General features: G+C 40.4%; 2 protein-coding genes across 4 annotated transcripts; both read left to right on the top strand.

Annotated features, from left to right (window-relative positions):
• The first annotated feature begins 504 nt into the window (after positions 1-504).
• Positions 505-11,058, top strand: washc2c (WASH complex subunit 2C). Its single transcript, XM_018678166.2, is given in 32 exon segments — positions 505-648; positions 1,739-1,882; positions 2,050-2,214; positions 2,329-2,397; positions 2,493-2,666; positions 2,790-2,883; positions 2,991-3,052; positions 3,169-3,225; positions 3,317-3,415; positions 3,557-3,641; positions 3,845-3,904; positions 4,017-4,141; positions 4,254-4,344; positions 4,433-4,465; positions 4,574-4,774; positions 4,871-5,025; positions 5,156-5,266; positions 5,790-5,882; positions 5,967-6,068; positions 6,164-6,271; positions 6,360-6,532; positions 6,663-6,786; positions 7,022-7,276; positions 7,278-7,442; positions 7,550-7,678; positions 7,788-7,877; positions 8,032-8,106; positions 8,326-8,385; positions 8,897-9,124; positions 9,234-9,941; positions 10,046-10,217; positions 10,359-11,058. Coding segments are annotated over 31 exon segments (4,353 nt in total). The 5' UTR covers positions 505-648; the 3' UTR covers positions 10,505-11,058.
• A 619-nt stretch (positions 11,059-11,677) lies between these two features.
• On the top strand, positions 11,678-24,289 carry zfand4 (zinc finger, AN1-type domain 4). 3 transcript variants are annotated; one of them, XM_051076555.1, is made up of 10 exons: positions 11,678-11,940; positions 13,692-14,003; positions 15,641-15,716; positions 16,417-16,484; positions 16,620-16,806; positions 17,143-17,287; positions 17,695-18,915; positions 19,516-19,570; positions 22,310-22,427; positions 23,189-24,289. In XM_051076555.1, the coding sequence occupies exons 2-10, from the start codon at positions 13,820-13,822 to the stop codon at positions 23,322-23,324; spliced, it is 2,190 nt and encodes a 729-aa protein (XP_050932512.1). In that variant the 5' UTR covers positions 11,678-11,940; positions 13,692-13,819; the 3' UTR covers positions 23,325-24,289. The 3 variants fall into 3 exon arrangements, with proteins under 3 accessions (XP_050932512.1, XP_018533695.1, XP_018533710.1); XM_018678179.2 differs by having other exon boundaries at positions 11,679-12,040; XM_018678194.2 differs by lacking the exon at positions 11,678-11,940 and adding an exon at positions 14,970-15,175 and having other exon boundaries at positions 13,883-14,003.
• The last annotated feature ends 1,872 nt before the right edge of the window (positions 24,290-26,161 follow it).

Here is a 26,161-nt window from a genome sequence, read left to right on the forward strand (position 1 = left end):
TTATTTGTTGGCTTTATAAAAACATCTCAGGCAAAATGTCTGCTCCCACCAGTGTCAGAACTACTTTATACTGAAATACTGAATACATTCATTACAGTCTCAACTAATATACAATAATAACAAATGTATTTGTTGAAGAATCCATACTTGGCAAAACCATGAAGCTTAAATACATGTCCAAACAATATAATGGAATTAGCTCTTATTTACAAGCATGATGGCTCAGGGGCCTAAAAATAAGTTAACTTTGGACATAGACAAAGCACTCGAGGAGCTCAAAGTGTCAGGTTTAAATAAGACCGGTGTAAGTAAAATAAATCTTTGTTAATTTCAGATAGATGTGTATAAGAATCATGGGAGATAAGCTCAACTTTGTTATCCTAACAACAGCGGCGGATTGTTTTCACGCTGACCCAGTGAGCCGCTACCTTCGTCTCTTTGCCTCGGTTGTTGGTTTTTCCACTCCGCCCCACTTTCAATGGGTTGCTAGGCAATGGTAGTCAGGTGACTGTCTGCAGACAGAACATGGCTGACCTGTCAGAAGACCAATGAGGGAAAGGCCAAATTTAGCATAATCGATCTGATTTTTTACGTCGTTTCTGACCACAGTTGACCGTCGTGGACAGCAGTTGACCAGAGGTATTCAAGGTAAGCATGGGGGCGCTTAAATAGTGGCGGATATATCACTCAGTGTTACTTGAAACAGATGAAGCTATCGTTAGTGTTGGCTAGCTAAGTTGAGCTACCTGCTAGCCAAACACTCCCCGCTTTCTCTTCCATAAGCAAGTCTATTTGAACGTGAAAGTAAGGAGGAGGAAATAACGTTTAGGCAACTTTATATGGACACATCAAGTTGTCTTCCGCAAATTTGTAACGTCGCCGATGCCAAAGCTAGCTTGTTGTGTCGCAAGTGTAGCAGTGAAACCACACCAGTTAAAGGGAAGATAACGTTGCAAGTCAAAATTAATTTCTTCTTGTGGTGCTTCAGTGGCTCTGGAAAGAAAAGTCAGTACCTACACACAGACAGTCTTCTTATGAGCATGAAATCAGAGGGTCAAATGTGAAGTTATCGATTAGTCTATTGACGTTGAATCTGAGTCTGCCGACTCACAGACGCTTTTATTGAAATATTATGCCTACAATAGTCTGAAAGAAAAATATCTCCCCCTGATGGAGAATATCTTACGATAGTATGGACATTGGACATATACACAATAATGCAGACATACTGTAGCATGAACACATCACACATTCAAAAACACTGGGGTGAATGATCTTCTACCTGGTTTATTTTATAGAGGGGAGTTTTAAACCTTTGAACAAGGGGCATTAGTTCATACTGGTTGGGAGGCATTGTGTACCATTTATTTGGTCTTTTTCATGTCCCTGATTCTGAGGATGAATGTCATTTCAGTTCTTGGAGCATCTGCAAGTCTTGTTTGTAGAAGATATCATCACTTTATGGTTTGGGTCATAACATTACCAATTTGCAGAAGTCAGCTTGTTGTGTCCATATTAAGCTGCCTATATGTTCTCTAGCAAGCTTTTACAATCAGTTTCTTAGCTTTTTACCCTAAGCAGAAACTGGTACAAATTAAAAACAGATATGTAGGCTACATTATTACACAAGTAGAATAATCATTTTGAGATTTTCTCTTGATGATTTAGTAATGACCAGAGTTTAAAAGCCCTTCTGAATTACGTATGCCATTAATAACAACAAGTGATCTGATTGCAGATGAGTGGATTGCCAGAGGGAATGACAAATGGCCCCAGCAGGAGCGAACACTTAGAGAAAGATGCTCAGATCTGGGAGAGACCCTGGACTCTTGAAGAGATGCGACAGAGCAGTGCCAATTGGTCTCTGGCAGCTGACTCGGGGGTAAGCGGGAAAAGTCTTTCCTGAGAAAACAGCAATTGATCATCATCTTTTCTCACATAGTCAGAGAAATGCTGCAGAAACGCTTTAGAAATCAGAGTCGTTGAGTCGTTATGTGAAATGGCTTTGGCGTGATGAAAGTAACGCTGCAACTGTTTTGTTCTTCGCAGCTCTTCCTGTTCCTCCAAGACTTCTCCCACAGGATGCTGTCAAAGACGCATGAGATTGAAAAGCAGTTGGACAGTCTGATCCGTGACACCAAGGCCACAGACAGCTGCTTGCACTCTGTCTTTAATGACTTTCTCATGCTCTCCAATACACAGTTTATAGAAAATGTAATGTATACAATTGAAATATTTTATCATACTCTGCTTTTACTTGTTATACTGTAAACAATTCACTAAAGTACATTGTGAGGTGACATCTGTTATGTTTCTTTCCTGTTACAGAGAGTGTATGATGAAGAGGTAGAAGATGCTATACCAAAGGCTGATGCATTGGAGAAGCAGCCTGAACAGGTACATAGAATTAATTCTACCTGCTCTAACATTTACACTGACTAGTAGTGAATGATGCAGTTCAGTCACTGACTGAAGTTATCTTTTAATTTAAGGAGAAGACTCGAGAGCAGAAAGAGGCAGAGTTGATCCCTAAGATGCAGGAAGCTGTGAATTATGGTTTGAGAGTACTTGAGTCAGCCTTTGAGCATCTGGACATCAAAGCAGGAAACTCTGACTCAGAGGACGAGGAGGTCACTGACAGAGTGGAGGCCATCCTAGAGCCCAAGGTATGTTCTTGAGCTTGAGGCAGCATAAAGAATGACTGCAATTATTGCAGAAATGCATGTGATAGAACATCTTTCCATTAACATAGTTTAACCTGTGTGTTTTATTATGCCCTTGTCTTGTAGGATCTTTATGTGGACAGGCCACTTCCATATCTGATTGGTTCCCAGGCCTTCATGGAACAAGATGATGTTGGACTTGGTGACCTCTCAAGCGATGGTAGTATACTCCGTGCAGCCTCTTCAGGCGCCTTACATCACCCATCAGCACTCACACTATGTAGTGTTTATTTTCCTCACTCTGTGTGTGTAAAATTCTCTTTCCAGAAATGTCAGTCGACAGTGACCGAGACAGTGTGATTGAGAGTGAAGATGGCAAAGAAGCAGTTGTAAGACCCTTTTTAAAAATTCTTTCACAGTATTTGTCAAGCTTTTTAATCTTCCATATTACACAGGAGAATTGAAAACCTTGTTGTATTCATTTATATATTCATTTAATTAACAGCATTCAGATGATGATTTCAATCAGGATGAGGACGAAGGTCATAATAATATTAAGACGGTAAGCTGAATGCCTGTTTGCCCAGTACATCAAACAACTTTACATTTAAGCTGAAGGGATAATTTTAGATTCTCCTTCCACACTTTTCTAGAAGTCATCCATGTTGAGTTATGATGATGATGACGAGGAGGAGGATGAGGATTCTGATATATTTGGAGAATCAGACAAGGATGATGATGATGACACGCAGGTATGTCTGTTATAACTTTGCTCAAGTAATTTAGAGAAATCTTTCTTTGTGGGTTGTTTGTACTTTCGGTCAGAAAACATTCAGATATGTTGCTGCCTCAGGGGGAAAAATGTGGTCTGCTTGTTTTAATGTCACATTCAGAACACAGGTCCATCGTCCTTTGCTGATGAGCTGGCAGCCCGAATCAAAGGTGAACCAGTTAACAAACCGGAGGGAGATCGGGCATGTAAGTCCCTGTCATTATCAAACAACTCCTGTTATTTCATATTATCTCACTTCAATTTTTTTATTTCTTTCCTCCCACTCTTCATATTTAATTTGATGATGTTTACACTTGAGATTTACATTGAAAGTGTTTTAGGGATGAGTGCCATCATTGCATGTGCATGCTTATGGATATTTCCTTTCTACCATGTCATGTCTTGGAAGCATTGACATCTAAGAAGAAAAGTAAAGGCAGAAAAGAACCAAAGCCTTCAAAGTCACAGGGTAGGACTTTCATTCATCATCAGTGCAATTCAAACCTTTTGTTTAGTCATCTGCACAGCACTCCCACTTTCCCCAGCATGCTGCTAAATACTACTAATGTGCACTGTAACAGCAGCTGATGACGACAGTGATGACATGTTTAAGCCACCAAAGATGGATGAGGACGACTTCTCCCCATTTGGAGGAAAAAGTGGCCTCTTCAGTGGAGGGAAAGGCCTGTTTGACGATGATGACGAGGTAGATTAAAATGACTTTCGGTGTACCATCTGATTCAGTCTATCTCCACACCTCAGAAACTCTGGACTGCAGATAGATTTTTATATGTGCTGTATTATGCTCTGCCATTCAGGGTGATCTTTTCTCTGAGGCACCAAAACCTTCTGTGTCTGAAGCGAAAAAAGCAATGACTGAAAGCACAAAAAGCACAGCTCAGAGTGCAGGTAAGAAGCAATATAGATAAAATGAATACAGATATACTGAAAACAGTGGACTAGCAGATTGTCACATAACATTTCTTTTCTCTCCAAGAAACTGGCAAACCTGGGAAGAAGATTCCAACAGGTGCCATTTCAATATTACCAGGTAGTATCAGTCACTTTTATGAAAGCTAATGTCACTTTTTTTCTGCTTCATCATCCTTAAGCAAATTAAATCACTTTCTTCCAACAGATAACAGCCTGTTCAGTTCAGGAAATGACTCCGATTCAGTGAGGAGCAAGGAGAATGGAACTCCAGTCCCCAAGACCAATGCTGCTTCCAAATCGGTTCCTTCAGGACCTGGTATCGGCGGAGGAGGAGGAGGGCTGTTTGATGATGACGATGAGGATGATGATTTCTTCAGTGGTAAAAGCCTAAAAAAATCTGACTCTGGTAAGCGTGTGAGTATGGGTGTTTCATTGCTGCAGTCCAGGTTTAGCTGGAATCCTCACCCTCAAACCACTGTGTTCTTTTTTTTGTATTTTCCAGCTGGAAAGGAGAAACCCAAACCCAAGAGGGCTGTTGACCTCTTTGATGAAGATGATGAGGATGGTGACATATTCAGTGATAAGTACAGTGTGCCAACTCCAGCTCAGAGCAAGAAGGAGGCTGTGGAAGAGCAGGCTAAACCACCTGAGAAGAAGGTAAAGATCAATGTACAAGTGTCTCACAAATGGATCATACATATTTAGTTTGACATGTCGACATAATGTGCATAGTGTTTTAGGGGCATGTGGAAGACTCCCTATGTTGATAATCCATTGTTATATTTAGATGCCAGCTGGGGCCATCTCCATGTTTGGTCCTGGGACTAAAAGCTTGCTCAGTGAGGGCCTGAAAAAACGTCAGCCATCTACCAGCGAGGAGTCTGAGAAATCTGAGGAGGTCTGAATAGATCATTGTGTAACAATATGCTCCTGACAAAATCAAATTTGGTGTGTTTTTACATCCAAAATTGAAGGTTTTTGAGCAAACAGGAGTCCATTGGGCTTCAGTAATTGGTTTGTGCAGGCTATTTGTCAAGAGTGAACCACTGTCTTCCAGTATACCATCAAGTATAGATGCTGGCCACAGTGTGTTTTTCAGTTTTTAGCTACAGAATTATATCAGTTTATATTGTAATTATGTATTTATTTTTTATTTTGAGATCATACTTGCTCCAGTACTGACTCAAAAACTCATTTATCAGGAATGGATGCCATTAAATGAACAGACCTAGCTGCAGTCAGTATATTAATGTTTGCTCATTCTTAAATGCAGTCTGAGAAAAGGCCAAATTTGATTTAGTCTGGAGTACACTGTTGGCCTTTACTCCCATTGACACTGTTTACCACTCTTTGCTCTGCACCAATACAAAAACTTCAAGTGAGAATTTAGAAAGTTATTTATATTCATTTATTTGTTTCAGAATGGGCCTGCTCCAGATGTTGGGAAAGCTGCTGTCAAGCAGACTCAGAAACCCCAGTCCAGAGGCCTCTTCTCTGATGATGAAGACACACAGGTAAGGCTTTCAAACTGGGAAAAAAGTAATTGACAGTGGTAATGTATATTTTAATCACACTCAATATATATGTGCCTTCTGCAGATATTTCCAACCATTCCCAAGAGTCAGTCTAAACCTGAACCTACAAGCCAGAGCAAAACCAGCAAGGCCCCTTTGTCGTTATTTGATGATGAGGAAGAGGAGGTAGAAAAACTATTACATAATTGAACAAAACTGAATTAGAATAGTTTGGGGTTTTTTGTGAGTACATTACAGTAATCTGGTTCTTCATCTTGCAGGATCTGTTTGCGTCTGCAGCTAAATCTAAACCAAAACCTAATCAAGCTAAAGTCTCCACACCACAACCCAGTAAGACTGTGTCCAGCTCCCTCTTCAGCGACGATGAGGTATGGCAATAACAGAATAATACTTTTCTGCTGCTTGCCATTATTTGATTGATTGTATAATATAATAGAAGATTTTGGTGAATGACAGGATCAGTGGATAAGTTCCAAGAGTAGCGCAACAAAGCCAGAGACCAAGACAGTTGGGATGAAGCCCAGTGCGAGCGCCCCCTCCAGTCTCCCCAGTGCCAAAACATCTCAGAAGAGTAGCCTCTTTGATGACGAGGACGATGATGACCTATTTGCTCCAACAAAAGAGTCAAGGTATTACATTATATTTAATACATTGTACTAAAATCAGTTTCATCATATATCATATTTTTAATAAAGTACTTTTTTGAAATACTGCATTGCCAAAGATCCTTATCTGTCCTCCCTGTTGCTTTTCTCATAGTCAGAAGAAGCCTCAGAGAGTTGCACTCTTGTTTGAAGATGAAGGTCATGACGATGAAGATAAAGGATCCCTCTTTGGTGTCAAACCTACTGTCAACACAAACAATGCAGCCCCAGCTGCTAAAGTGAGTGTACTCATTTTTTGTAACTTATATTTGTCATGAAAAAAATCATGTTTGAACCTTGCATAGAGGACTGTTTAGTTAAATAGAAAACGCCAGATTTCAAGTTGGCTCTTTGAGTTTGTCACGCATGAGTGATATTTAAAATTAGATTCTGTGATAGTTCATTTTTTACACCATTTAATTTGCATTATCTCCCACTCTGGGATTGAATTCTTCTAACACTTGTATTCTTCAGACACCCGCTGTGGCCTCTCAGCCGCCCTCCCAATTACAGAAATCAGCAGCAGAGGACAAGCCGTCACCGCAGGAGAAGCCAGTTGCAAAGACCCCTGAGCTGCTCCCATCAACAGCTTTGCCAGAAAATAGTGAAAGTAAAAAGAAGCCCGCTGGAGCTGTCAGTCTCTTTGGAGGCATTAATGTTCTTGACGGCAAGCAGACAAAGAGCCCACTGGATGAAGATGACAATAATGACAGCTTGCTCTCTAAGGGACAGCTCACCACCAAGTGTTAAGAAGGAGGAAAAGAAGGAACAGAAAAAGGAAGAGAAAGTTAAAACAAAAACTGTTAGTCTGTTTGAAGATGAAGAGGAAGATGAATCAGACTGGAATGATCCCATATTCACACCCAGTAAACCCACGGGCAGAAACACACTAAAGGTCTGTATGATTTACAGTAAACCAAAGAATAGTCTGAACATATTGTTTCTCCTGCAGTCAAGATATTAAAACATGTTTCTCTCTATGTTCTTTTTTTACTTTTACAGCCCACGGAGGAGCGACCACAGGCAAAGAGCACAGGTGTGTTCCAGGACGAGGAGCTGCTGTTCAGTCAGACGCAGCAGAAGGACAATGACCCAGATGTTGACCTCTTTGCCACCTCAGGGAAAGCTGCAGTCAGTATATTGGAGAGACATATCTGTTCCTTTTCTCTTTACAAGTCTTACTCAGCATGCAGATGTCACCACTAGATGGTAAGGCTATATGACTGTGTTTCCTTTTTAGAGCTCAGTGAAGCCAGCAGCACAAAGTCTGTTTGCAGATGATGATGAGGACGACCTCTTCAGCTCCACCAAGCCCAAAGCTCCTCCTCCGGTAGCAATTGATTTTTTTTTTTCTCAGAATAAGAAAGATTCTTGCTTCCCTAGCTTTGTATATTACATTAGATATAGTACATTTTATATCAGGAGGAGAATCATCATGTCTCTCTTGTTTTTCCTTGTTCCTCCTTTTTGATTTTTGCTCACAGAAAGTAGCAGAGAAGCCTAGTAAACCTGCTGACAAAGCACCGCTAGCAAGTCCAGAATCTGTCTCGGAAATTCAGGTGGGTCTACTTTAAGCATACACTGTCTTCAATAATCAGGAACTTCTTTGCTTTTTGAGGCCATGTCGTTTTGATTTATCAACAAATTTGCTTTGTGTTAGCTGTTTTTTATACTTTTTGATAGACACATATACCTCATAATCTTTAATGTTTGAAGATGAACTCAAGAAATACCTTTATTGGATATTATTCTGATCCTGCTGTAATCTGACCACACAGAAACCTGCACCAAGCCCTGTAAAACCTAAAGATTCCTCATCAAGGATTGGGAAACTTCAAGTAATTCTTTTGTTGTTATTGAATCAAAAGTCTTAATTCCTGACATTTCACTCTTGATTCCTCCTGAGGAAAGACTTTCCTATTCCCACATACACGTTTTCTCTTTTAAGGTCTCTTCTCTCTGGGCCTTTTCATATTCCAACTTTAAAACTTGATACAACAGCATGACTATCAAAATGAGGATGATTCTGTTTTGATTTTGCTTAACTGGAAGAATTTACTCGTTCTGTCTCTCAGTCTCTCTAGATGTTACTCATGCATCTTGCTCTTGCCTCATTTCTATCCACAGTTCTGGCTTTTCATTTTCTTCTGAGTGATCTGCTGCTTGGAACCACACTGAGAAAATTTGTGAATAGAGAGTAGCTCAAAAGTGTAGTTTTGAGGCATATAAATGTTCAAATGTAGAGTATTTCAGTTAGAAAGTCTGTTTAAATAGTCTTTGGTTAGTGCTCAGGATCCATGGTGTCTTTTGGCCTTGATGTATTGTTGCATCTGTTCATTTTACATTCAGGCCAATCTGATGATCAACCCTGCTGCGTTGCTCCCTGGTGCTGCTCCCACTATGCCAGGGGCTGTCAGTGTCCTCCCTGGCATGGGTCCTAGTTCCTCCTCAGGGGTGTCCAGCTCCAGCCTGAGTCCCAGCCCTGCCACAACTCCCGTAGGAGCCCAGACAGACAGTGAGGGAGGAGTGAGCTTCGACACCCCAGTCCAGGTTACAACACTGCAGAGTGCACATAAGGTGGGTTTGTGACCCCTGTAATATAATATATGTTATGGATTTTTTAGTTACTTTTCCATCACTTGGATTTCTGGTGTGTTATTGCCAGTGTAAATCTTCTGTCATGCAGAGTCGTGCCAAAGGTTCAGCATATCGGAGACCCCAGTCCAGAGCTGCGCGGCAGCAAGCTGCCCAAAGATCTGCGGAAGATAGAGAAGCAACCCTGGGTGGAGATGTTCCTGGGCCAAATCCCAGTCTGTCTGGTTTAGTCTTACCTCCACCAGACATATCCAGCCAGACCCATGTCAGTCCGACACTATCTAACTCAGCTGCACCCGCAGCCTTGCCTGCCTCTTCATTTTCTCAACCTTCACTCCCTGAAATCTCCCCCAGAGCCTCAGTACTCACACTGCCAGTATCTACAAACGCTGGAAAGAAAGACTCTAGTAAGGACAAGCTCAGTACCAAGGTGCTGCAGTCTTCTGATGAGGATGACCTTTTTGGCTCTGACAGTCTGTTTGAGTCCACTTCAGTCACTAACACGCCCTCGGCCAGACAGACTACCAAGACTACACAACCTCAAGCCAGTAGCGGAGTGGGATTGAAGAAAGACAAAGATAAAAGCACACTCCCATCCATTTTTGATGACAACACTGATGACCTTTTCCAAAAGGTCAAGCCAAAGTCAACTACTAAGAAAGCCATGGCCTCATCCTTTTTGGAAGATGATGATGATGATGAGGACATCTTTGGAGTGAGCAACAGTTCCACTCCCTCATCCACAAGTAGTAAAGAAATCAAGAACAATACTAGTTTTTCAAAGCAGGACATCTTCCAGGTACCTTTGTTTTTCATTGATGGTAATTCAGTCACTGTTTATTTGTGCCTTCATGAGAATTTGTTCCATTTCTTTCCTTATCGGCTGAATGTCTTTGTTCTCAGGATGAAGTAGCCTCTGTGCCTAAAGTTCACAAGAAGCACAAAGAGAAGGCCATTGATGCCAGCTTGTTTGATGACGACATAGACATTTTTGCTGACCTGACAGACACTTTAAAACCAAAACAGAAGTCCAAGACAAAGGGAGAGACCAAGTCGATATTTGACGATGACATGGGTAAGTAACTGTAAAACACATACAGGCATTTGTGTTTTTTATTTCACACTTTTGATACTGTCTGCCCTGTGGTCTACAACCACCCCCCTCCCCTTTTAAACTTGCTATATTTAACCAATTTAATTTCTCTGTTCTTTAAAGATGACATCTTCTCACCAAGCACAGTAAAACCAGTGGCAAAGGCTCCATCTAAATCAAAGAAGACACCACCATCCCAGGAGACCAGTACAGCTGCAGATTCAAGCAACATATTTGATGATCCACTTAATGCTCTTGGTGGGAACTGAACTGTTATTTCTTCAGTAGCCACATTTGTACACTTGTGGAATATGGATTAATTCTTTTGTCTTTTGGATCGCTGAAAGATTGGAGAACAATACACTGTTAATAGAGTATTTATTCATGTAAATTCATATAAATACTGTGGCTTATTTTTGGCAGATAAAGACTCAAATGAAAGTGATTCCAGTCATCTTCTGACAGCATTTCCAAAATCATCTTGGCATCAGATCATATTATGTAACAGTTATTATATGCTGTTAATCTTTATTATACATGATAGCACTTTATAAGCATACCATATGCTTAGCCTCAAAGCCTGCAGAAATTAACAGAGAATTGTTTTGTTTGTTTTGAAGATGTTTATCCTTTGGCTTTGCCATGTTGAGATTCCATGTCTTTGGGTTTGTGCCATATCATGGTTATGAGAAATCAATGTGTTTACTTACTGTCTTAGGCATTTTGACAATGTTTTTATTAATAAGAAATTCATCCATTTCTTAACTTTGGTTGTGTTGAAAAAGGAAATTCATTTTTAATAACTAAAAAGATACATATTTTATGCTATTTGAAATGTGTGTGATTATTTTCAGTTCACTTGTTTTCATGTGCACTGTGTCTGTCTAGACTTCAATGTTGATCAGCGTCTCTTATGAGCAGAGAGCTCATTCCAAACAAAGGTAACTTCAGGTCTGTGTTTATTAATACAATTTCTGTTTCATTTTTGGTTGATTAAGGTTCAGTGTTTTTGCTTAGGTTAGTATTATTAAAGTAAAAAGGAGGAACTAAAGCTGCTCTGTTAGTAACATTTACAGAAAACTCACCCAGCTGCTAGAAATTCTGTAATTTTTCCCGTATTAGGCATAAGTAAAAGATCCAAACTGTCAAAGCAGAGTTCATAGGTCATAAGGTACTGACACATGGCATTAAAAGCCTTTTTATGTCATAGGTAGGATTAGGATCTTTTTGCTGACATGATACTAGAAATTGGCACACACTTGAAAACACATCTCTGTCAATGATACAGTTTTATTAGCCTAATATTTACTGAAATAACGACTGATGTGCAGAAAAATGTGATGCTTTGTTTTGACCAATTGGGTCCCAACTCAACAGGACTTGAAGGTGACTACCCACCCACGGTTTTGACAACAATTTATTGTCCCGCCCACTTCATTATCCCTGACGTCAATTGGTTCCTTTGTCTGTCAATCAAATGGCATCACAAAGGTGCTGTTCAGCCGCTTTTGACAGGTACGATGTCGCCAACATGGGGACCACAGCGACCAACAAACGGTCTACTTTGTTTAGTGTGTAGTTTTTAGGGCGAAACGTGATGAGTTTAGTTTTGAACATAACGTTTCCCTCGACAGCTACACCGGACGGGACAGGACTGAAGTCCGTGGATGTAGCCTAGCAGCCTGCTAGCCAACCACCGAGAAAGGTAGCCATTGTTTGAGTTGTTGGCTAACATGGCAACGAAAGCTAACGTTAGCAGCGTCGGCTAGACGGGCTTCACTGCCGTATTATTGCAGAAGATACTGGTAAGCACGATTTGAACAATACAACAGTCGTTAACGTCATTTGCCTTGTTAAAACCTGGAGATATAAATGCTTCTGTTAGACCTTTCTCTGCTAACGTTAGCCGCTGGAATTGTATTGAGACGACTGCCAGTTCCATTCATCCCTGTTGTCAGGCGGCTAGCTGACCCAGCTCATCTCTTTTACCGACCTGGCCTGTAGCTTCTATTGTGGTGGTGTGGTTAACCAGTTTCATGTAAGCTAGACGCAATCTGCACATAGCGTCGCCTGTAACTTGATAACCGTTTTCTTTAGAGAATGGCCTGTTATGACAACCTTTCAGTCTCTGAAAGGGTTCACCTCAGGCCTCGTTTACTAACATCACAGAGCCAGCAATCAGAGGGACAGCTAACCCTCAGTATTTATTGCATACCTCATTTGTGGGTTTGAGTCAGTTACCAGAGTTCCTTGCAGGCCCCAGTCAGTTGCAAATCTCAGTTTAAAGGGTCAGTGTGATGTAATTGCAGCTTGTGGGCATCTGTACTCTAAAACAAACAGGGACAAGATAATATATAGTAGCCATAAATGAATTTCACTAGTCTCAAACAGAAAATGTATAATGGTTCACAGGGGGAAAAACTGTAGATCATGTAGTTGTTTATACTTTTGAGTTATAGATGGGTATGTGTATAAACCAACATATTCAGGGTTATATGACCTGCATTTATATCAGATGTTGAATTCGACCTGTCTTCCTTTCTCAGAATAAATTAAATAATAATTGTATTAACCTGCCTCCCGTGCAGATTACATGCAGTAAGACGTTGGTGACTCTAGTGACAGAGGAGGTGATCTGTCAAAGGCTGTGGTCAGGCACAGGACACCTCATACCACTGATGGGCTTATGTAACACACCTGATCTCCTTGAATTTTGGCCAAATGCTGCACTGAATGTTTCATAAGATGGTTGCATGTGTCTGCTGCCACTGATACATGCCCTCATCCTAAAACAGATTCACTCTCTAGGACAGTTTTTTAAAATTACACCCATGTCAAATTTTAAGTCAAGTCAAATTTTATTTATATAGTGCCAATTCACAACAGAAGTTATCTCGAGGCACTGTACATATAGAGCAGGTCTAGACCATACTCTTTATCTTATAAAATTTACAGAGAGAGACCCAACAGATCCCACAATGAGCAAACACTAGGCGACTGTGGCAAGGAAAAACTTCCTTAAGCATATGTTCCAAGAGTATATGTTTTATAATTTTGTTTGTTACCACTGGTCCAAACTACCTCATCCAGTACAAAACACAGTTGTCATGTTTGTCATTACGTGAGTATCCTCCACAGTGGTGTAGTATATAGAATTTACCTAAATAGATTTTCCCCACTCAAAAAGTGGTTTGTTTCTGCACTAAAATGCAGTTGAATACATGGATTGATTGAAATGTCAAAATGGTGCATTTAAGTGTAAACAAAAATGACTTGGCTATCAGGGGTTAGCTTGTGAATCCTGAGCCAGTTTTGTAAACATAAAATATCAGAGTGTAAACTATCAAAAATAAATTCTTGACCTGTGGAGAGCACATACAGTGCATTTAAGGCACTGGATTGCAAGGGCTGGTAGTGGTTAGACTAACCATGCAATGTTATTGTTTCTACTTACAGCTGTGGTCATCCTGCATGATGTGTGACGGTCGTGAGGCCAGTGAGCAGTGCCTGTCCCTCTCTCCCTCATCTTGGGCCAGCCCTCCCATTACACGATCTTCCTGAAGTCTCTCTCCCGACCTGCCAAGATGACCGACAGGAAGGAGCCACCCTTCTTTAATGACGACAGTGTGGGAGCTTTTCATTATAAGATCCCTTTCTATGACACTATGGAGCTCTTCATAGAGACTTTGACAGGGACCTGTTTTGAGCTGCGCGTGTTGCCCTTTGAGGCTGTCATTTCAGTCAAGGCAAAGATCCAGAGGCTGGAAGGTACAATGCTCACTAATGTGTAGTTTGCATGATTTTGCATGCTGTTGCTTGCATGTTTTTAAGATAAGATAATCCTTTATTAGTCACACAATGGGTAAATTTACAAAAATAACACTGTCTCTGAGAGTGAAAGCTGCTCTACCCCAAAGACTAAGGAAGTTTTTAAGGAATATTATGTATATTTTATATTTTATAGTGCACTGATTGTTACTTCTCTGGAATACTGCATATTATTTACATCCTGTCATACTATATTTTGTTAGGTCTATTCAGTTTCCTGAGGTGTGCTGCTCTGTATACAACTGCACACAAGGTTTTTTTAACATTTGGGCTGCAGAGTTGCTTACTAATTTTATGTAAAAACAAAACAAAACAAAAAGAATAGGTAATAAACTCATTGTTACACTCAGGTTTAGAGCACTCAGACTTACTGTCACTAATCACCTTGGACAGTGTTGCATAGGGTTGAAAGTTTTTATTTGAAATTTCAACTATTGTCTTTTGCCAAAAAATAGATATTGCTTTGTAATGGTCTGTCCTAATTTGAAATTCACTGTTTACGAACTACAGGCCATGGTCTTCTGCTCCAGCAGTGGGTGCTTGTTAAATGTCACTCTGACCTCTGCTATTGTTGTTCTTTTTGGTCATATAAAATGGAGGAGGCTAATGAGGCATGCTCAGTCACAACAGCAAACCTTCTCAGAAGTAATGTGTGGATGCACATTAGATTCAACACACAAAATTATGGGAAAAGGTGAGATGACTTTGTAAAATGCAGCTCCCATAGAATACAATTATCACAACAAATCTGTGGACTCACCTATTGGCATGTCTCCCAAATGAGGCCAATCTGCTCTGTTGTGATGTTTAGGATCAGGGTATGTGGGTTGTGTTGGAATTGATTTGAATGAATGTGTTCTTACTTATTAAAACTTGATTTTTTTTATTTTTTTTTTACCTTGGCAGTCCTCTGAGGTTGCTTTGTTGTAGATCAAGATGACCTTCCATATCTACATTCTTTGTGGCTGGCTTCAGTTTTGGTCAGAAAGGCTTCTCTGTACTCTGTGTGCAGAGGTGTGTGAGCCAAGTCTGTGTGTTTGTGATGGAGCATACCACTCTGCAATGAAGGAACCACCGCTCACTCACCAACACTGGCTCACTTCCAGGACCGGGTCAGCAAGTTCACTCACTGTGGGCACAGAGAGCTTCCTGACTATGCATACACTCCATCTCATTTTGAGGAGTAGCTCTAGAGATGTTTTGTGTTCATTAGACTGTCGACCCCTCTCCTGGAGTCTTATTGTTTTGGTCTCATTTGCAATAATATTAGATACAGTGTAGATAAAGTCCAGCCAACCTCAGGTCTTTGGTGGTGTGGTAACATTATAGCATAGATTTTAAGTTGTTTCCACTTTAGTTTACAATGTATCCTTCCTTCCCATTTTTCAGCAGTTGCAGAGTTCTGTCTATAGGGGGCAGACATGAATCATCTTTAATTGTGTGTGGCTGCTTCTGTTGGTTCCCTTCCCATCTTGCATGTATGTCAGATTAGTGACGGTAGTCTATGAAATATGAACAGGCCCATGTCAACTTTGGTTGTTTTCTCTCCTACTCTCTCCCTCTTATTGTCTGTAAAGGTATCCCTGTTGCCCAGCAACACCTTATCTGGAATAATCTGGAGCTGGACGATGAACATTGTCTACATGACTATGGGTAAATCTGTTTCTCTCAACCCTTTCTATCCATCAGAGCAGAGACACTGAGGCTTGTTAGATCAATTACCAATGATGTTTGAAAACACACTCTGTACATTTAGAATCATTTGCATGTGCACTATGAAGGCCTTCCTGCTGTGGTGGTGACTCAGTCTTAATTTAATTCAGCAAGATGTAAATAAGCCACTGATTTAGAGCTGGATGAGACAAGCGACATACTGGTCATATTTAGAGAGCTTGTCCCTCCACTTTTGTCAGGTTATGAGATGCAGACCTCACCCTCCAGTGCTCTGCTGGCTGCAGATGGTGGTATTGTTATGAATGCTTGTCACTTAATTTTCCACATGAACAGCCTCTGGTGAGATCTTGCGAGGCTCGCCTATCACACTGCGGCATGCTTTTGAAGTTCAAGAAGCAGAGGGGTAGAGTAGGCAATGAAACATCTGCTCATGTGAAACAAATGTTCCAGTGGAATTCCCAGTCGTGCTCAAGTTCATCTGGAAATCATCCTGATCCTCAGAGTGTTGTTTACTTTAGATCAGAGCCTCTCTCAAAAGTAAAGCATTTTACCCTAAATGTAAATATGCTGCCTACTGTTATTTCCCCTTCTCCCATTAGAGTTACATACACCAAGGAATGGATTACAGTACTGTTCACTTATTCTGCTGTATTGACCATCAGCCTGTTTGTGTTTACAGCATTGCTGAGGGCTGCACTTTGAAATTGGTCTTAGCCATGAGGGGAGGTCCAATTAACACCAGGAGAGGTAAAGAGCTGCACAGTCACTTGAGAGCTGGACATTTGTGGTTTTACATCATATCAAAATATATTTTCTGAGTAAATTCTCTAACACATTAGGGAATTGAAATGCACTGTTTTTCGGTTTAAATCTTTTTTTCAGTAACCATGGAGGATCCTATCAAAGAGGTGGCTGACCTGATGGAGAGCACAAAGGAGGAGGGTTGGGAGAAAAGTGTGGCTAACAAGCAGGTCACGTTTGTAGTCTATCGTGAGGGGGACCAGCTAAACTTCTTCCGAGTGGTCGACAGGGGAGACGGCACGCTGACCCCTCTGTCTGAATCTCTGAGGTCAGGAAAATACTCATAATGTCTATGTTTGTAGCACAATTATGATATTGTCTTATACTATTATCTGTCTAAATACTGTAACTAACTGTGCATAAAAGGAATTGGGGCAGGGGTTTGCTCACATTAACCATCAACAGACACAGAAATTTAAACAGAGCATTAGGTTTAAAAGTTTCAGGAACGGTGCCAGGAAAAAAGGCACAAACCAACAGAATAAATAAGTATATAATTATGCAGCTAGTGTAAAGTTGAGTACTTAACATTGATTATTCAGTGACCGTTGCAGCTGAGTTTTTGCAGACAGCTTTGATTGTTTTTGCCTCTCATATTTTCCAGTGGTGGCTCAGTGTACAATGTGTATGCAGAGGAGGAGAATGGCGAGAGTTCTGCAGCTGCACAGCAGAGCCTTGAGAACTCCGTCACCATGAACAAAATGAAGCTGCTCAAAGCCAAGATGGAGGATATGAACCTCAACAAGAAAGTAGGAGTTGCAGAATTAAAGTTTTACTGCCTATCAGAGTGCAAATGTGGCCCAGACACAGCATTAATTTTCATACCATTTTAAACTGTAGACATGTAGAGTCCTGCTTATCATAATCATGGACTAAAATGGTAGTCTGCAGCCATTTTGCATAATGCAGATGTACTGCACCAAACACTAATTTGCATGTGTTTGTAAGAGGATAGAACTTTTCATTACATTAAATCGTACTGGCTCTATAATGTTTTTATGCTCATAACTTATTTATACAAGCATTTTAAATAAAGTAATGAGACACCCACTATGATTTTATAATTTTGCAGGATGGGAAAAATGCTGAAAATGTACAGTACATTTCAGAGGGCACTGTGGTATAATGTGAATGCGTTTGTGTCTATGTTCTCCAGCCGAAGAAGGGAGCAAAGGTAAAACCGCGGCCCCCTGTCAGCCCACATCCCTGCTGTGGCTCGCTAGGACCTTCAAGCATACGACACCATCATCGCCTCTTTCGTCCCCAGATCAACCAGCCTCGGCAGTCGAATGCACAACTACCTCCAATCGCTGACCATGAAACCATAGACCCCTCCCCGCCCTCCGCTGCTGCAACATCTGCCCACTTGTCCATCCCTAGAAGACCACCTCCCTCTTTCTCCTCGCCTTCTTGTTATATGCTTCAGGAAGAGGAGCCATGGGAGACATGCCCACCATTTGGAAAAATACGGCCCCCTCCCAAAGTTTCCCGGTTGGACTATGGCAGCACGAGGTTGATGAGGGACTGTGTGTACCCTCAGCTCCATCCACTGTGTACCAGGGGGTCGCCTGAGTCCACCTTTGACTCAGCTGAGCCTGCAGGGGAGGCAGTTGGGCTGGGCTTGTTAGAGGAAGCTTCTGGGCTGGTGGCGCCAACACAACCTGGAGCTTCATTTGGGGAATTGTCAGACCCTTTGAGTCTGGATGTATCCACCCAGCCAGAGGGAGGTCGTCGGTCCCTGGAGGTAGGGGCTCAGCACCAGCTGCCCCTCTCACCCTCCCCTCTTAGTACCTGGACAGTTGGGACAAATGATACTCTCACCAGCAGAGCTGATAGGACACAGCTTGGCACATCTTTTCATATTAGTCCTCCCTCTCCATTACCTGCCTCCACTTCACCATCCACTTCTACCAGAACGCTGCCTCAGCATTTTGATTCCACTCTCTCCTGTTTACTGCCCAACCTTCAAGCACAATCTTCCACACAAGTGATGCCAGGCAACACGTCCCCTCACCCCTCCGTCACCTCATCAGCTCATCCACCGCGCTTTCGTAGCGTTAAAGTGGAGTCACCTGGCAAGAGGCCAGAGCTTATCTCAAAGAGGGAAGCAAGAGACATTACCAAGTTGGCCAACCAAGCCTGTAAGGAGCCTCTGGGGCCTCTGAACAACTCTGAGCTCTTGGCTTCTCTGTCCACAAGGCCTCCAGATGGCAGCCTTGGAGAGAATCTTGGACTTGCACTGGCATTGCCTCCTGCTGCTGCCTCAGGACAGGGCAGCCATGGCTCCAGGCTGCCATCCATCTCAACTAACAGGCTTCTTCAGGATGATCTCATGAGACAAATGTCTCCGTTACACCGAGCAACAGCCTCTTACGTGGTGACAGTGTTTTCTGTTAAGATGACATTTGTGACATTGTTTTTATTCCTCAATTTTGGCTTTGAGCATAAAAGAATTTGAAGGATTTTTAAGTATTTATCTGAGCCTTCAGGCAACATATTCTGTAAATTGTGACTTAAACCTTAGAAAAATATCTGCTAGAAGTTAGTCTGTGTTCATCCCAACTCACAAAGGTAACAGATGTTTAAAAATAAAAGTAGAAGGGGGGTGATATAAAACTGTTCTTGCTATAATTGTTACAACACTAGCTTCTTCTTGATATTCACTGTATTTGTTTATTAAGATTACATGGTAAGACCGTGGTCAGGTTCATCACATTAATTCTAGATGCTTTGGTAAGGTAGATACCCAAGAAGAAACACAATATTAATTCATGATTGATAGAAAACAGTTAAAACATCAGAGGTAAGGTCTATCAAAATGAATGGAATGAGAGAGGGTAAATACATTTTCTTATATGGCCAGTTAAAGTGCTTTAAGCTTGGCACATCATCTTTTTTTAAAAATCTAATTGTTGAGCACAGCAGGCTGTTGTATTGATTCACTTTAACTCATTTCATTTTGCTGTTGTTTTTACAGGCCACCAATACTCTTGCACCAGCTGGAGGAGTCATGACCTCATTCGGGAGAATAGGTAAGGGAGACACACAAACACTTCATATATAAAGAAAGTGTTGCATTGTGGTGATTGGATTGGACATTTGAGTTGTGGACTTAACGGCCATGTGCAGAACTGTAATCTTAAAGTGCTGTTAGCCATGCTAGGGTGCACATATTGTAGCCAGACAACTCTGAGCTATGATGCAGTTCTTGAAAGGTGCAGTCACATACAAATGATGTTGTGTGAAAGCCTTTTGTACATGTTGTATGAGGGCTACAACAAAGCACCACAAGGTTTTTAAATATTCATTATTTCTACAACTGCAGAAGTAGCACAAACAACAGAAGGCAGCAGGCCTACACACCAGCACACTCGCTTATTTATGTCAGCCACTGACTTGGACTGTTCACAGTGAATATGGCTAAATACACATGGATCAATACACAAAATAGTGAGTCAATATTCAAGTCTTTTTTCCTTTTATTACTGGACATTTGTTTATCGGCATCAGTGTTTCCCTCAGACTAAGAGTTTGTTGGTGGCGGTCATAGTCAAGAGTCAGCAACAGACATCACTGAACAACCCAACTAATATCAGATTTTTCAGCCAGTCATTAGCTTTTAGTCCTGACTGTGGTACTTCAGGTTGTTATGTTGGAAAGTGATTCATCCCTCCATTATGAGATTGCATGTGCTCTCAGCAATTTTTTTTTCTGAGGGTCTGTCTAACATCATTCATAGTTCCTTCAATCAGGACATCCTCTCCTTCAGTCTGATAAGAAACATCCTCATAGCATGTTGCTTTACTGTTGGAGTGTGTTGGCCAGTTGTAGGCAGTGGATATAGCAGCATTTGGTATTTAGGATGGAAGCGCTCAGTTTTTGAGTGACCAGACCTGTAATGGTTTTAGTTCTTGAATGCGGTTTTACAAACTGCTCCAGAGATTTGTCTAGGTTAAGTAGAAGAGAGCAGATGCATAGCAAGAAAAGTGATAACATGGACTCTAAATACACACACTATCTAATGTTGATATTTATATGTTTTGGTTTACTTTGCAAAAAATAAGTACTGACTTTGTCATCATTGGGTAAGTTGTGTCCCAGACTGCTATGTATCTGAAGCAACCAGTAAATATTTTGATATATTTTAATGCTTTATATTTCAAGTCTATAATTTCCTAATAATTTACCAGAGGTTTCCTGGAAAGAACTATGTAATTTGGTACTAATTTTAAAGAAAATAGAGACAGTGCTCAGCTGGATAAAGTTTCCAATAATAAATGAACGATAAATTAATATTTACTTGGGTTTAAATGGAGCTGTTTCAAGGAAAACCTGGTTTCCTTATAATTACTATGTCATAATTATTTCTAGGAAATGTACTTGGAAATTATTGGAAAGTACAGACCTGTAAAATAAACCATATGTTAATTGGTGTGTAATTCAGATGTATTTTTCATAGAAACCCATTGTGCTCCAGGTACTTCAGCTTTCACAAACATCCCATTGTGCTACATTAAAACATTGGAGCCTTTTCCTCTGTTACCAGTGACTGAACTGCAGAGCAACACAAACAAACAGTCAGCAGTTGCAATGAAGATATCAACACTGACAGCAGCTGAAACAAGCTTAGATACTTTTAAGTTAGAAAAAAAGAAACCTTTGTCTCTCTTGGTGCACCAGGCATCTACAGTGCAGCAGAGTGAGTCCTCTTTATTTAATAATACAGATAAGGATTGGGGGCTAGGAAATGTAAATGTAATCAAATTCAAATTAAGTCTACTACACAGCAGAATGTGGAAAATGTGAATGGGTCTGAATATATTTGAATCCACTGTATGCCTGTATGGCAGCAGATTAAAGTGCAGAAAAAACAAATAAAAATCCAATCCCACGCCCAGCTGCTTGACAGCAAGCCTCCTGTACGTTCATCACAGAGCTGTCAGTTTTATCTGTGTGTTCCTGTATCCCCAATGGCTCACAAACCAAGCCGAGCTGCATGCTTCCGCAGACACGATTATCACGGGTACAAGCTGACATAAACCGGTGTTCCCTGACTTGGCGAAATGAACTGAAGTGTATTATCTGACATATTTTCTAAATTTACGACAGGGTACTGGTTCATATGGCAAAGCTATTTCCTGAAACCATTCTCTGATGGAAACATACATGACTGACAACTATTTGGACCATTTCAAGAGTCAGAATTTACTGCTGTTATGATCTAGTTTAATTTACTGTAGTTATTTTAAAATGCACTTTTTTTTATTATAAACCAAGCTTGAAATTAACTGTTGGGTTAACAAAGAAACCTATATAAACCGATATAGATATGACAGTTTTGAACCCTCCTGTGGGGGAAAATGGTCACTTTGATGTCACTGCTGGGGTTTGGTCAGAAATACAACATAACTGAAGAGAGAGAAGGGCAATTTTACCTCTCTTTGTGATTCTGCGTTCATCCAACCTTTTATGGCTTCCTGATTACTGTGATGGAGCAAATTCGAACTCTGTGGAATGTTAAATATGCACAAATGAAAGCAAAAGGCTCAGTCAGAAAGTAGAAAAGGTTCTAAAATGTTCCTAATGTCTCTTTATACTGTGTGCAGACACCAGGAATACTTGAAATGGTGTCACTTAAAGAAGAGAGCGTCGCTACATGATTGGACTGTGTAGATTTGTTCCAGGCGCTGATGGAAACCTTTTCACTACATGATCAGTTATTCCACACCAGCTCCTGTAAAGTGAATTACAAATGTTTCCTCTACTCTCAGGCACTCCAACGTACCACCTACCTCCAGTCAAAGCTCCCACTGGCACCAAGAAGAAGAGCTCAAAGCACTGCTTCCTTTGCAGCAAGAAGACTGGCCTGGCCACCAGCTACGAGTGCAGGTACAAGTGCCTCCAGCATTTCCACCTGTGCTCACTCATTCACTCACTTGCTGCCTGACTCTAAATCAAATCTCTCCCTATTTCTCAGTCTTGTCCTTGAAGCAGCTCATTTAGTACAAAGTGGTATTTTCCTAGTTCATCATTTTGTCTCTCAGCCCATTCTCCAATGGAAACGTGTCTTTGTTTGCAGCTTGTTCTGCCACAAGTTATTAGCTTTATCAAAGTTTCTTCCCACAACATCAGTCTGGATCACTTCTCTCTCTGGGGTCTTGTCCAGGGTGTACACATTGAATCTGATGCAACAGTATGTAACTCTAATCTCTTAACATCAGCCACTTGAAGAGGATGAGTCATTTAAAGGGTAGAGCTCTCAACTGTGTTAACTAAAAGACTAACTGATAGCAGTTTAGTCAAATGATAAACTGCGATTAAATAAGTAATGTAATTTACTCAGTGCTCACAAATTAAATAAAGATCTGTAATAGCATTGCCCTTTTTATTAATGGACCGATGTGAAAAGACAGATTAGAGCACATGAAAGGGGAATTTAGTCAAAGACAACTTTGCTATGGAGGAGTTAAATTGAAGAGGGAGCTATGTGATGCATTCAGACTCAGTAGAATAACATAATGATTGAGCAGATGATGTCTGGTCATTGAGAAATTTAATGTTTTTATATGCTGGCTGTAAGGCCCTGAGAGGAATATTCTATAAATAAAGTATTATTTTTGCTTACATACTGAAATATGTTTGTTTTTCAGGTGTGGTCACAACTTCTGTGCCACCCACCGCTACGCAGAGACTCATGACTGCACATACGACTACAAGAGTGCCGGGCGGCGATTTCTACAAGAGACCAACCCTCTTATCAGTGCTCCCAAGTTGCCTAAGATCTAGATGCCCACTATCCTCACCTCTCCACAAGGGACGACCTAAAGAATTGCAGGTTAAATTGACTGAACTGAAGAGATTTCGCAGAGTCATTTCTAGCTGAAAGAAGGCACTTATTCACCACTGTGTGCTTCCCCCCCATCAGCCAAGTTTACTTAAAACTGAAATAAAATACTCTGTAAAGCCAAGTGTGAACAAACAAGAGTAGACTGAAATGGCACAGAACTAATTATCACCTCTTGACAATGTGAAAATCTTCATCCTTTTTATCTTGTTCTTTTTCTGTTTTGTCAAAACAAAACAAAAAACAAAAAAAAAACTGTGCATGTATGTAGGTAGTTTTTGTTAAATATATCTGCTGCACGTTCAGACATATCTATTTTTAGTTTTGTAAGCCTTTTTTTTTTTAACAAATAGGACCACTGATGACTTTTCATCCGACAAGTCTTTGACAGATGCACTTTAGAACTCTCATATTTATACATTTGACTTTACTTATTGTGAAGGGGAAGGATACTTACATTTCTGTGTTTGTCTTATGAAGTGTTTATGTTGTTGTTGACAAAATTTTTATATTCTGCACCTCTAAACGTTTTTGTTACACAGGCACATACATACCGACATCACTAATGAAATCTTTCTTAAAAGAGAACAATACACCCACTTACTGATACTGAAATACTTAATATTTATTAATGAATACTACTTATTTAAATTCAAGGTTGGTTTTAAAATAGCAAGTATGCAATGTGTATAGGTGTGAATGTCAGTTGTAATCCATATGCCTATCAAGTAAACTGTATTAGGATTGAGGGTGTGGTTATGGTATTTATAATGTGTCTACAGTACGGTGGTTGCCATAAAAAAAATCTTTTGTAAGTCTTTTTTATTGCTCAGCTGTTGCAAAAACTTTAAATGCTGTTAAAGTATCTACAGGGGTTTGATCTAATAAAGTTTCTTCTAAGCGGTTAGAGCCAGCATTCAATTTTCTCTATAATTATATATATATATATATTTATATATATACACATATATAGAATTTCTTGTCTTTGCAGAGTCCTCAAGTCTCACAGTTGCTGAGGTTCTTCATTATTTGCACATTGAACGTTTGACCTTTCTTGCTGCTCGCCTTTAATAGTTCTCATCACATTGCTGTGACGTAGATGAGAATGGTTTCTGTTTGGTATCACTGACTCATTCTTGTCACATTGAGTACCCAGGCCTCCTGACTCAGACCTATGTGTAGTTCCTTAGCAACAGGCAGAAACTTTTTGAACCTGTTTTTGAACATTAGGGCCCCCACCCCCAATTCTAGCCAAAGTGTGGACAAGTATTGCTGAGGGCACATTTTGTTTCGCTTTTCGTCATTAGTACAGTGTCACTGACTCAAGATAAACCTGTGATCTTCTTACTAGTCTAATATCTGCTAATTTGTTACTCAGTAGGTTATATCTTACAAGTGCCACAATGAATTAACACCCTTCATTAAAAAGATCTCTGACTAAAATGTGAGATGTTGGCAGATGTGCGTGAACTGGTAATTTGCTCTAGGAGTTCATTCTTTTTTTTTTCATAGAAAGACCAAAATTCAGACTGACCACACAATTTCAAATGTGTTTCTGTTTGATCCCACCGGACCTTTTGCCACTGGTCCGCATTTTCAAATGAAATGTCTGCACATTAATAATTATGTCAGGGAGAGCACTTCAAAGCAGTAGTTTTTTTATATGCACACATACAAAATACAAACTAATCCTAGAGAATGGGGCGCCGATAATGTTGCAGTCGGTGAACTTTAGGATAATCAAAAACACAAATATGCTGTCTTCTTTTGCTGGTGAGTCACTGAGTAGAGAGGTTCAAATGAAAAGCGGGGGCACCGATTATTATTCACTTTGCTTTCTTTTTGGATGCTGTTCCTGTGCAACAGACAAACCCTGACCTGAGTCATGTCTCAGTGTTTTTATCCTCACTTTCCTCCTTCATGTTGGCTGGCTTTGATCCAAGATAATTGGGCTGTGCAGCCTATACTGCTGAAACACTGGTTAGTCTCTCTTGACAGATAAATGCACCTCAACATTGAGAGGACCATCTTTTTTTTAAAGAGGGATGGAGTTCACAGGCATCTAGAAATGAATGTTAGAAAAATATACCATGCTGATTTTATTTCACACTTCTCACTGCAGCAGCAAGAAGTACCATTTTTTTTATTACACTAAGTTTCTGTCCATTGTTGACAAAGGATTTTTTTGACAGTTTGTCATGTAGCCTACTGAAACTGGTGATTGTATATATGAAAAAAAAAATCTTAGATAACATACTCAGATATTTGGTATAAACATCCTTTAACCTTCACCAAGTATTATTTTTTAAAACAATTTTTATATTGGTTAATCTCTTGAGGGTCCATCATATTTGTATGACTTCTGATGGTGAACTTGATGCTCATTTAATTCTTGTCTGAGTTAGTGGCTTTAAGAGTTAGTGACCATGACTTACCATGCTGCACCAAGCAGAAAATCACAGAAGACACAAATTTCTTCTGTCTGGGAGAGGGCATTATGGGAGGTGTAGGATAAAGTATTTTAGGAACCTGACCCATGTAAGAGTCATATTTTGATCATTCTTTTTTAAATCTGTGTCTTGTGAGTCCCCCAACTTTATGAAAGTGCAGCACTAAATTGCTGAAGAACTCTCCCAAGAGTGGATTCTTTTCATTTTCATAACATAGTGTACCTTTTGGGATATGTACAGGTTTTTGTCTATGTATTTGATTCGGTTTCCTTCAACTGTTTCTTCAGTGGAACAGTCTTCCACTGTTCCTGTGCACCACATCACATAAA

This window comes from Lates calcarifer, linkage group LG16_LG22 (genome assembly GCF_001640805.2).
Source record: "Lates calcarifer isolate ASB-BC8 linkage group LG16_LG22, TLL_Latcal_v3, whole genome shotgun sequence".
NCBI lineage: Eukaryota > Metazoa > Chordata > Actinopteri > Centropomidae > Lates > Lates calcarifer.